Here is a 12,104-nt window from a genome sequence, read left to right on the forward strand (position 1 = left end):
AACCGCAATTCCTGGATCCACCCCTGAACGCCACAGAGAATATAACATATAGTATTATAGTAATAATTCAGAATTGAAGATATCATTAATTATTTGATGAGATCTTTAATTGAATTGTTACGCTCATCAAATGAATTAATGTTATCTTCAAATGAAAAAAGATTTGAGTTTATGTAAATTTGGAGCTCCATACTTATGGGGCGCCAAATTAACATGAAGTAAAATAATTGAAGATATCTTCAATTATTTGAAGATATCATCAATTTTTTTGATGCGCGCAACAATTTAATTAAAGATCTCTTCAAATAATTAATGATATCTTCAATTCTGAATTATTGCACGCATTAATTGAATTGATGATAGCAGTAATTCTTCAGCTGAATTGATGCGCGCTTTAATTGAATTAATGATCTCTTCAAATGAATTAATGATATCCACAATTGAATTGATGCGCGCTACAATTCAATTGAAGAGAGCAATAATTGATATAATGCGCGCATTAAATCAATTAATGAGAGCAATAATTGAATTGATGCGCGCATTTATTCATTTGATGAGAGCAATAATTGATTTAATGCGCGCATTAATTCAATTATTGCTCTCATCAATTGAATTAGTGATATCTTTAATTCATTTGAAGAAAGCAATAATTCTTTTAGAGAGAGCAACTATATAATTAAAGATATCGTCAATACAACATATCCACAATTGAATTAATGATCTCTTTGATTGAATTGTTGCTCTCTTTAAAAGAACTGACGCGTGCATTGATTCCTTATACAAAAACATTGTAAATGATTAAAGATATCTTCGATTGAATTAAAGATATTATCAAATTATTTATACCGAGCTCTAAATCAATTATTGCGAGCAATATTTCTACGAAATTGATGCTCTCATCAAATGAATTGAAGAAGAGCAATAATGGAATTAATGCGCGCATTAAATCAATTATTGCCGCGCGCGTTAATTCAATTGATGAGAGCAATGATTGAATTGAAGCGCGCATTAATTCATTTGATGAGAGCAATAAATGATTTAATAATGGAATTGATGATATCTTCAATTATTTGAGTTTATGTTAATTTGGCGCTCCATACATCCTCAATGAAACAAAATTACATCAATGTCTTCCTGATCAAAAATTTGTGTCCGTATAATCCTAAATATTCAATAAAACCGGAATCTTTATTTTGATAAAAATTTTGATAAAAATCTTAAACTGAGTTTTAATTTTATGAATGATTATGGTGAAACTTTTTAAAAATGTGTCAAAATACGTAAAAGGATCGGGTTCGTTATTCAATGAATAAAAATCAATGGCGGTGTTTCTAAACAAGTATCAACACAACAAGACGATTATCATAACGTAAAGATTCACCTTGTTCCCAGTTTTACAGAGGACAGATGTAAGCAGTGCTTCTTTAAAAGTAAGTCCATAATGTTAAGGTGTAAGGGCTCAGTTTCATATCAATTGAAAACGATAGAATGTTTACTGTTGTATCACAGGGCCGGGGCCTGTCACAAAATATTTGCATTCTTTTATATATGACCCTTCTCTATATATGAAATATTTTATCTATAGAGAAGGGTCATATATAAGAGATTATATTTCGTGACAGACCCCTGTGGTTGTATGGCACTGTCACTACGTGGTTGTGCTACCCTTATTTTCAAGTCTTACTATGCCTATCGTTAGAGCGAGCCACATGCATATGAGTGGATCCAAATATTTCCGGCTCTATGGAAGTGGGTTCCATTCCATTCATTTTTAAGGGATCCAATTGAAACTATGGACTGATATGTAGTATTTTAAAACTGGAAGTGCATACAGATATATTTAGATCTATATTTCCCCCCTAGCCCATACGTGGTAGGTTTTGTTCCTACATGTATATCCCCCCAGTCTCTACTAATGGAATTCAGATATTCGATTAAAAAGAAAATGGAGAAAAAACCTGTAATCTACTGAAAATCACAGTAGGATATCAAGAAAAAAATCATCAGAACTCTCAATTCCATGGCAAGGTGGTAATTATCCTGAAAATTCATCAATGTAGCACTGACATTAGCATAGTTTAATTTAACACTATGATTAAATATTTCAGCATTCACATTACAGTAAATAAAGGACTAAGACCATGTTTAGCTACATGTTGAACTCCCTCCTTTTTCAGTGTTGTAATGATACATTGAGACCCATTCACAAACTTAGAATTAATCAAGCTGATCACAATTAAGTAAACATCTATATCTTCATTATTGATCTAAAGTATAAAATTCTTTTCCATCACAACAACATTCACATGTATAACGACAGCATGACATAACAATGAAATAACAAAATAATCAGAAAAGTACTCCCTTCCCCCCATGCTGGGAAACCCTATATATGTTTCAATATGTAGGGGTATGGAAAAGGATGACTGCTACCTGAAATATACATGTACAATATAGTTATTAGTTATCTCCTCCCCCGAGGACAAGTTTTTTTTAGGGTATACACAAAACCGAAAAACTAACAACATTTGTCCAAATGGTACCTATAAAACTAACACAGGAAAATGCAAACACACATATAAGAATAAGAAGACAAAGAGGTTACAACAATCATTATAAATGTCACTGAATGTTTCTGAAACATGCACTGTTTATACAAAACATTTGTTATTTACTGTCTCTGAGCATTCGTGCACTCCTACAACGGTTAGGTCTTTGTGGTGATAAAAGTTCCTTGAGTTGGGCTGTATTGTGAGACCTAAGATGAGGAAGAACACATGGTACTCGGGTCGCAGATGATACATCCCTGACAGGTGTGTGTGTGGTGTCTGTTCCATAGCTGGCACGTCAGGTGGAGGAGTGTGATCGGTCGACTCAAAGTTAAGACGTTTGGGCACTGGAACTGTCTGTAAGAGATATTGCGGAGTACATGTCCTGGTTGATAATTGGCTCAAGTCAGGTTGTGACGGTAGAGCACATGGTGACTGCGGTCTACATGGTGGTGGTGACAGAACTGAAGGCTGTGTCACCTTCAACACTGCTGTCTCAGACAGAGGGGATATTTTGGGGACCGCATCCAGGGACTGTTCCACAACTGAAGTTGGTGCTACATATATATCCTTTGTCCGCTGGCTATGGAAGGGGGTGAACTTTCTAAAGTGTTGGCGGTTGTTTTGTAAGCAGACATGATCCTCTGCTTTCAGTGGCGGTAACCTTTGAGTGTGCACATTCCACTTTTCATGTTTCCTTGAGTGTCGTTGAGCAAGTGCCGTTTCACGATGTTAGAGCAGTTCTTTCTACGTATCATGAGGGGATTATCTGCCCATCACAGATTAGGGTGTCCAAATAAGATCAATGCTGTGGAAGATTTAGTCTCTGGATCTATTGAGTTGCGATACATCAGCAATGAAATTGGCAGTGTGTTTTTTCCCCTAAAAAATTATATTTGAAAATTCCTCAACCACTTTCACAGGCATAAATTTTACTGATGTTAAAATCAGAAATATACTTTCAAATTTGTGGGTGTTATTTTTTTAATCAAAGAAATTATTTTCAATCAGGATTTGTACACTGTATTTGAATTATATGTTTAAAAATGTAGCTGAATGTTACTATAGGAAAAATATAGAAGCTTGATCATGGATATCAAAGTCAACCAATGAACTCATTCTTTATAAGTAGATGAAATGAAACACACAATAAACCTGGAGAAGGAAGTGCTACTGTACACAGTAACAATGAAGAAATCTAATTCTCCGTGCGCTAGGTTTTCCAAAATTGAGCCATGTTTTGGAGGATAACCAAGAAATTACGTCATCTCTAGGTCAAGGTGGGCAAATAATAGGTGATATGGGGATAAATATGTATATAGTTACAGAGGTGTCAAATGTTAATGCTTACAACTGGTGTTCATTTAAAGGAAATGTTTGAATTATCTAAAACTATTTATCAAAGAAACCTACATTAAAGAAATTAATCATTAATTGAGAAATGGTCTTGGCTTTTATTAGAATACTGTTGCAGTCATCATTGTGGACATCTTTGCTTTGGTTAAAAAAAGGTAAGTTCTAATTTACTTTTAAGATAATAAAAGAAAATGTCTGAAGAACGATATATTAGCCCTTTTCTTCTTCCCAATATTCATTTTATCTTATTGTTTTGAGTAATTCGAAAATGTCTGTTTTTCCCAATTCCAATTAAATGTTATTAATTTTTCACAACTGGAAAGGCCCATTCCATTTTGTCCACCATTTTGGGATTCAAAATGGCTGTAGCTAAAGTCGGAACCATTGTTCATTATCATAATTTATCATTGATTACCTTCATTCATGTATTTTCACTAGAGCTGGATTGGAAATGGCTGAATTTTGAGGCTTTGAGTGACATATTCTACAAGCTGATAATGACGTAGGAAATGACCATGCAGAAGTATATCATTCAAAAATGAAGTTAACAACAGAAGTATTGGCGTCATCTAGCATCAAGAGGAAGAAGCCATGGCCTAGGATTTTGTGGATTGGTGAGGTGAGAGTCTGAGATGTTGTGTTGAACAATGTTGGAATAGTCATTAGTGTACTAGGATTATTATGCATTGTTGAAATAGTGTATTAGGATAATAGTACATTGTTGAAATAGTGTACTAGGATAATTGTATATTGTTGGAATAGTGTACTAGGATAATTGTACATTGTTGAAATAGTATACTAGGATAATTGTACATTGTTGGAATAGTGTACTAGGATAATTGTACATTTTTGGAATAGTGTACTAAGACAATTGTACATTGTTGGAATAGTGTGCTGGGATAATTGTACATTGTTGGAATAGTGTACTAAGATAATTGTACATTGTTGGAATAGTGTAGCAGGATAATTGTACATTGTTGGAATAGTGTGCTGGGATAATTGTACATTGTTGGAATAGTGTGCTGGGATAATTGTACATTGTTGGAATAGTGTACTAAGATAATTGTACATTGTTGGAATAGTGTAGCAGGATAATTAATTGTACATTGTTGGAATAGTGTGCTGGGATAATTATACATTGTTGGAATAGTGTACTAAGATAATTGTACATTGTTGGAATAGTGTGCTGGGATAATTGTACATTGTTGGAATAGTGTACTAAGATAATTGTACATTGTTGGAATAGTGTAGCAGGATAATTAATTGTACATTGTTGGAATAGTGTGCTGGGATAATTATACATTGTTGGAATAGTGTACTAAGATAATTGTACATTGTTGGAACAGTGTACTGGGATAATTGTACATTGTTGAAATAGTGTACTAGGATAATTGTACATTGTTGGAATAGTGTAGGATTATAATTGTACATTGTTGGAATAGTGTACGGGGATAATTGTACATTGTTGGAATAGTGTGCTGGGATAATTGTACATTGTTGGAATAGTGTACTAAGATAATTGTACATTGTTGGAATAGTGTAGCAGGATAATTGTACATTGTTGGAATAGTTTGCTGGGATAATTGTACATTGTTGGAATAGTGTGCTAAGATAATTGTACATTGTTGGAATAGTGTAGCAGGATAATTGTACATTGTTGGAATAGTGTGCTGGGATAATTGTACATTGTTGGAATAGTGTACTAAGATAATTGTACATTGTTGGAATAGTGTACTAAGATAATTGTACATTGTTGGAATAGTGTACTAAGATAATTACACATTGTTGGAATAGTGTACCGTTATAATTGTACATTGTTGGAATAGTGTACTAAGATAATTGTACATTGTTGGAATAGTGTAGCAGGATAATTGTACATTGTTGGAATAGTGTAGCAGGATAATTGTACATTGTTGGAATAGTGTAGCAGGATAATTGTACATTGTTGGAATAGTGTACTAAGATAATTGTACATTGTTGGAATAGTGTAGCAGGATAATTGTACATTGTTGGAATAGTGTACTAAGGTAATTGTACATTGTTGGAATAGTGTGCTGGGATAATTGTACATTGTTGGAATAGTGTACTAAGATAATTGTACATTGTTGGAATAGTGTGCTGGGATAATTGTACATTGTTGGAATAGTGTACTAAGATAATTGTACATTGTTGGAATAGTGTACTGGGATAATTGTACATTGTTGGAATAGTGTACTGGGATAATTGTACATTGTTGGAATAGTGTACTAAGATAATTGTACATTGTTGGAATAGTGTAGCAGGATAATTGTACATTGTTGGAATAGTGTGCTGGGATAATTGTACATTGTTGGAATAGTGTACTAAGATAATTGTACATTGTTGGAATAGTGTACTAAGATAATTGTACATTGTTGGAATAGTGTACTAAGATAATTGTACATTGTTGGAATAGTGTACTAAGATAATTACACATTGTTGGAATAGTGTACCGTTATAATTGTACATTGTTGGAATAGTGTACTAAGATAATTGTACATTGTTGGAATAGTGTAGCAGGATAATTGTACATTGTTGGAATAGTGTAGCAGGATAATTGTACATTGTTGGAATAGTGTAGCAGGATAATTGTACATTGTTGGAATAGTGTACTAAGATAATTGTACATTGTTGGAATAGTGTAGCAGGATAATTGTACATTGTTGGAATAGTGTACTAAGGTAATTGTACATTGTTGGAATAGTGTGCTGGGATAATTGTACATTGTTGGAATAGTGTACTAAGATAATTGTACATTGTTGGAATAGTGTGCTGGAATAATTGTACATTGTTGGAATAGTGTACTAAGATAATTGTACATTGTTGGAATAGTGTACTGGGATAATTGTACATTGTTGGAATAGTGTACTGGGATAATTGTACATTGTTGGAATAGTGTACTAAGATAATTGTACATTGTTGGAATAGTGTAGCAGGATAATTGTACATTGTTGGAATAGTGTGCTGGGATAATTGTACATTGTTGGAATAGTGTACTAAGATAATTGTACATTGTTGGAATAGTGTACTAAGATAATTACACATTGTTGGAATAGTGTACCGTTATAATTGTACATTGTTGGAATAGTGTACTGGGATAATTGTACATTGTTGGAATAGTGTACTAAGATAATTGTACATTGTTGGAATAGTGTACTGGGATAATTGTACATTGTTGGAATAGTGTACTAAGATAATTGTACATTGTTGGAATAGTGTACTAAGATAATTGTACATTGTTGGAATAGTTTACTAAGATAATTGTACATTGTTGGAATAGTGTACTAAGATAATTGTACATTGTTGGAATAGTGTACTAAGATAATTGTACATTGTTGGAATAGTGTACTAAGATAATTGTACATTGTTGGAATAGTGTAGCAGGATAATTGTACATTGTTGGAATAGTGTACTGGGATAATTGTACATTGTTGGAATAGTGTAGCAGGATAATTGTACATTGTTGGAATAGTGTGCTGGGATAATTGTACATTGTTGGAATAGAGAACCAGGATATATGTACCAGGGCAATGCACTCATGAAATAAATCTACAGATTTACCTCGTTCAAAGTGTGTCATTGCCAGAAATTAAAACTGCAATGATTAAAAAACTATTCTATTCAATATATTATTCGATTCAGACAGTCTTGAAATTAGAATTATATCTTCACACTTGCTTCTTCAACAACCCACTCTGTGTAGCTTTGTACGCAGCAAGAAGGGGAAAAAAAGTTTAATTAGATTGGAATTTAGATAACTCAGTTATCCTGCAAGAGACATTTCTGTTTATTGTAGTAGAAATGCTCATTTAGTATTAGAAAATATTTTGAGGAACACATTTCATTGAGTATGTATATTTATGAATTTTCAGACATTTATGAACTATTTGTTAGATAGATTATAGAAACTAAGCATAATGCACTTGGAGAATCAGGAGTAATATTTTAGCATCTATATAATGATAGGAGCCAGGACCTTTATCATTGGGAAATTCTAATGATCATTTTGTCAAGTTTGGAGGTGTATTTGATGAAGTTTCTTTATTTAAAAAAATCACAAAATATTAATTGATTCACTTTGTTTTATTAGCTCACCTGAGCTGAAAGCTCAAGTGAGCTTTTCTGATCATCCGTTGTCTGTTGTCTGTAAACTTTTCACAATTCTTCTCCAGAACCACTGGATCAATTTCAACCAAACTTGGTATAAAGCATCCTTAGGTGAAGGGCTTCAAATATGTTCAAATGAAGGGCCATGGCCCCTTCAAAGGGGAGATAATCACAAAAATTCAAAAATAGAATGGGGTCATATAAAAATCTTCTCCAGAATCACTGGGCCAGAAGATCTGAAATTTACATGAAACCTTTCTGACATAGTGTAGATTCAAGTTTGTAAAAACCATGACCCCCCCCCCCCCTGGGGTAGGTTGGGGCCACAATAGGGGATCAAAGTTTTACATGTGAATATATAGGGAATATCTTTAAAAATTTTCATCTCAAGAACCATTTGACCAGAAAAGTTTACATTTACATGAAAGCTTCCTGACATAGTGCAGATTCTCAAGGATTTTTTTTTTTTTTTTAGGAATATGAAAGTCTTCTTCTTTTGGATGAACAAAATAAAAGGATCAGTGTCCTATACGTTCCTTCAGGGAAGACCAAGAAAAGAATCCCCAAGTTATCTCCCTTGATATTGAATACTGTTAAAGTGCAATCCACAAAGAATGGTGAGTATGTAAGCCAGAGTTAGTACTATGTGGTTTGATTTATGTTGTAGATTTAAACATTAAAAGAACCTGTGTTTTGACATGTTTTATGGTGTGACTGTTGGTATACGAGCGAAGACCAATAGCATCTTGCAACACGACTTCAGGCATTTAATCCGTCTATTCATTTAACATGGGAAGTATAACGCTGTCGATGTAACAGTGCATTGTGATGTCATTATTAGCTGCGATTGTTTTTCTTTCAAACCAAGCAATATTATCCACCACAAAACATATTAAGGTCTTAGAAAGCTTGTCTGGAATTTAAAAACATTTATGGTACATTACAAACTATTTATTTGTTTTGTCTATGGGGATGACAATGAAGTATACCACAGTGATGGCGACATTCTTCCGGAAGCATTATGGGTAGTCCCCATCATTTTTCAGCTGATGAAGAGCAAATCACATGACTCAATTGTATAATCATTGGAGCGAGCTCATCGCACCGGTTCGCGATGCAAGCTTTGCTTGCTATTATGATACATGTATTAGGAAAATGATTTATTTACTCAATTTCATTGATTTTTACAGAATATGAGGCTTTTATTTCATCTTTATTTTATGAACTTAACATTTAGCATATATGTACAATGTATAGAGAAAATTATGTATAAACATAAATAATTGATATACATTTCAGTTTCTTTTTATTGACCTTCACCTTGGAGTATGACTTATTTTTGAAAAACTTTAACATTGACCATAAGTTTTGAATGCTTGGTGATGGTGCTTTTATATTCACATGTGTATTCCTTGTGACGAGACTTTTCTTTTGATACCAACATTTTTTGATCTCATGACCTTCATCTTGGAGTTTGACTTTCTTTTAAGATTGTTTTGCTACCATGTTTCACAAACACATCTTTCATATTTTTATAGGTCACTACTTAATAGGATTACAGAACAATGGAGAGCTGTTTGTTTGGTTTAAAGACAAAGATATATTAAAGACTATTCCAGGATTGGAAGGAATTATCACCTTGGGAGACTTAAGGAAAGGTAAACATGATTTGATGCTGGAATCACTTATCATAGCGAGTAGGGTGAAAAGTTCAGCAAAGTTTCTCTTTAAATGTATAGGTCACCTGAGTCACTCACTTATTTTTTGTTCTCAGAAATATGATTTCTTTTTGAAGCTTGGTAATATACAGATTGAGGTTTGTTTTGAAGGTCGTGAAATAAGAGATCCAGTACATATATTGTGTATATTTGAAATTGGTTAAAGGTCAAGGTTTTCAACTGGTCGGTTTTCCTCAGGTAAGTTAAATGCAGGGTGGAGCTAATTTCAGGCAGGTGTGAATCCCCAAGGGAAACCTGCTAGCTTGTGTATACTGTCCCAAATACACAGGATGTTATCTGTGTTACCTGCATTACCTGTACGTTTTTGTAAGATTTATAATTCAGGGTACTCATATTTTTCTTGTGCAGTTTAATTGAAATGTTGATAATTAAATCTAATGAATCAAACATGTTAAAACTTGATAATTTTATTTTGTATGAATGAGGACGTTAGCCATTGAAAAGTTAGGCAGAATATTCTTTACTCTTTTAAGTTTTTTTGTATCTATTTGACTGCCTTCGTTCGTCGGCTAACCGGGTATCCGACGATGTGTGACTGTCAAACATAGTTTCCAACGGGAGTTCCTGCGTACTGCAGCAGATTTTCTGGCTATGTACTGATCATCGTCCCATGCCTCACGATGATTCATCATATTCCAAAACTGCTATAAAGTTTTCTTCTGTTTGAATTAATTTCTCTGGATGGCACATTAGAATTCTTTGGCAACAAAAGTTGTCTGTGTGATTTGTGACTTGTCCATAACGCATGGCCTACAAAACCAGTCAGGACATTAAGATTTCATTGACGTATTTACTCATAATTAATTTTTCTTTATAAACATGAATTATATATAATTACACGATGTTTCCAACGAGAGTCGGTACTTTCTGTTTTATAACATAAAATCGATGTCCGTGTAAATTATATTCTAACAATCCATAATTATTAATCATACCATTCCTAAGTATAACCTACTATAATCTATTATAATTGTATGCAAAATTTACCTCTGTTATTGTGTGACTATCTCTACATGAAAAATCCGAAACCGTTTCCCTCTCGAGCTGGTTTTTGCGGTAAACATTAAAAGATTGTACGAGCGCCTCGATCACCAGATAAGGTATACACAAGGGTTAGTAACTAAATGTCCATCGATTTCTAGCATCCAATCTGAAGCTTAATTTCTCCTGATTAACAAGGGTTCATTGAGCAGGTAAATTTGAAGGCGGTGCTTATTTTCTCAGTCTTTAAGGTGCTTCAGTCTTTGACAAATCCTGGGAACCCGATGCCCAGGACCTGATAAAATTGGAAGCGGTCATTTGGAAATTGCATACATACAAGTCCCAAAGGGCATGTTAATTCCAAGGCTTAGACCTCCTTATTTTTCATAACAATGTACAGTGTACTTCTTCTTTTGATCCAAATGATCAATTCATTCATCAGATATTTTATTTTCATTCGTGAATAACGTAACATATCAAATTAAATATCATCTATATAGCATTAAGTATACTTAAAGTGTTGGTTTATTTTATTCTTTCAAACTGAAGCATAAAATTTTAACGACATAATTTTCTACCGTGATTTCCAAGAAAGTCTTTTGCACTGTAGACACAAAAAGTGTACAGATTGAAATAAAATGGTGACAACAGATGATCTCGGAAACGTGGATTTCCTTGGCATTGAAAGGCAAATAAGAATGAAATTCTGGGCATGTAAATATTTGTTCGGGCTAGTAGAATTAGTAGATATACCTGCCCAAAGGGCATGCGCTGAAAAAAAGATCTGGCGAAGACTGGTGCTTTCATGTTTGAGCAAAACCTGTTGTGACTTTATTTTGAAATCAAAGATTTTGCAGTAGCAAAAAATAAGCCCTATATGATGAATTCAGGGAATGTGTTTGTTTGTATCACAATCTTTATATTCTTTCCACTTACTGCTTCACTTTTTATATTTGTAGAGAAAGGTCAGTAAAAAAAAAATCAACAAATGTGACATACACATATTTTATGTTGTAGTTCTTTTTCTCTCTCCAGAAAAATTAAGTCTTCTTGGATCCAATGACTGTCGAAACATCCTACTCACAGTGGGGTCAGACCAGGTCTATGTCTGGGTCATGCAAACAGGCCAGTCTTTCCTTCACTCTAATGCACCAGAGGTCAAAGGTCACTGGAACAGAATCAATGTTCCGCAGGACATACAGATGCCACCATCCACAGAGTGTAGAGAATTAAGTGTGGAGGCTGTGTTCTTCTCTCATCAGGTACTGTGGAAGTGTGTGTGTGTTATTCTGAAGAATTCTGTTGAATCAGACCTCTTGTATCCTATTTATTTTCAATTATTATGAAACCCATA

General features: G+C 33.7%; 1 protein-coding gene across 1 annotated transcript in view; it reads left to right on the forward strand.

Moving 5' to 3' along the window:
- The first annotated feature begins 1,333 nt into the window (after positions 1-1,333).
- Positions 1,334-12,104, forward strand: part of LOC125669757 (ciliogenesis and planar polarity effector 1-like) — a 68,787-nt gene continuing 58,016 nt past the window's right edge. The window contains exons 1-7 of the mRNA XM_048904488.2: positions 1,334-1,430; positions 3,679-3,829; positions 4,011-4,060; positions 4,344-4,524; positions 8,506-8,647; positions 9,569-9,688; positions 11,786-12,012. Of these exons, the coding sequence (XP_048760445.2) occupies positions 4,444-4,524; positions 8,506-8,647; positions 9,569-9,688; positions 11,786-12,012 (570 nt within the window). The 5' untranslated portion in view covers positions 1,334-1,430; positions 3,679-3,829; positions 4,011-4,060; positions 4,344-4,443. The remainder of the gene's footprint in view (positions 1,431-3,678; positions 3,830-4,010; positions 4,061-4,343; positions 4,525-8,505; positions 8,648-9,568; positions 9,689-11,785; positions 12,013-12,104) is intronic.

Source organism: Ostrea edulis, chromosome 4 (genome assembly GCF_947568905.1).
Source record: "Ostrea edulis chromosome 4, xbOstEdul1.1, whole genome shotgun sequence".
Classification (NCBI taxonomy): Eukaryota; Metazoa; Mollusca; class Bivalvia; order Ostreida; family Ostreidae; genus Ostrea; species Ostrea edulis.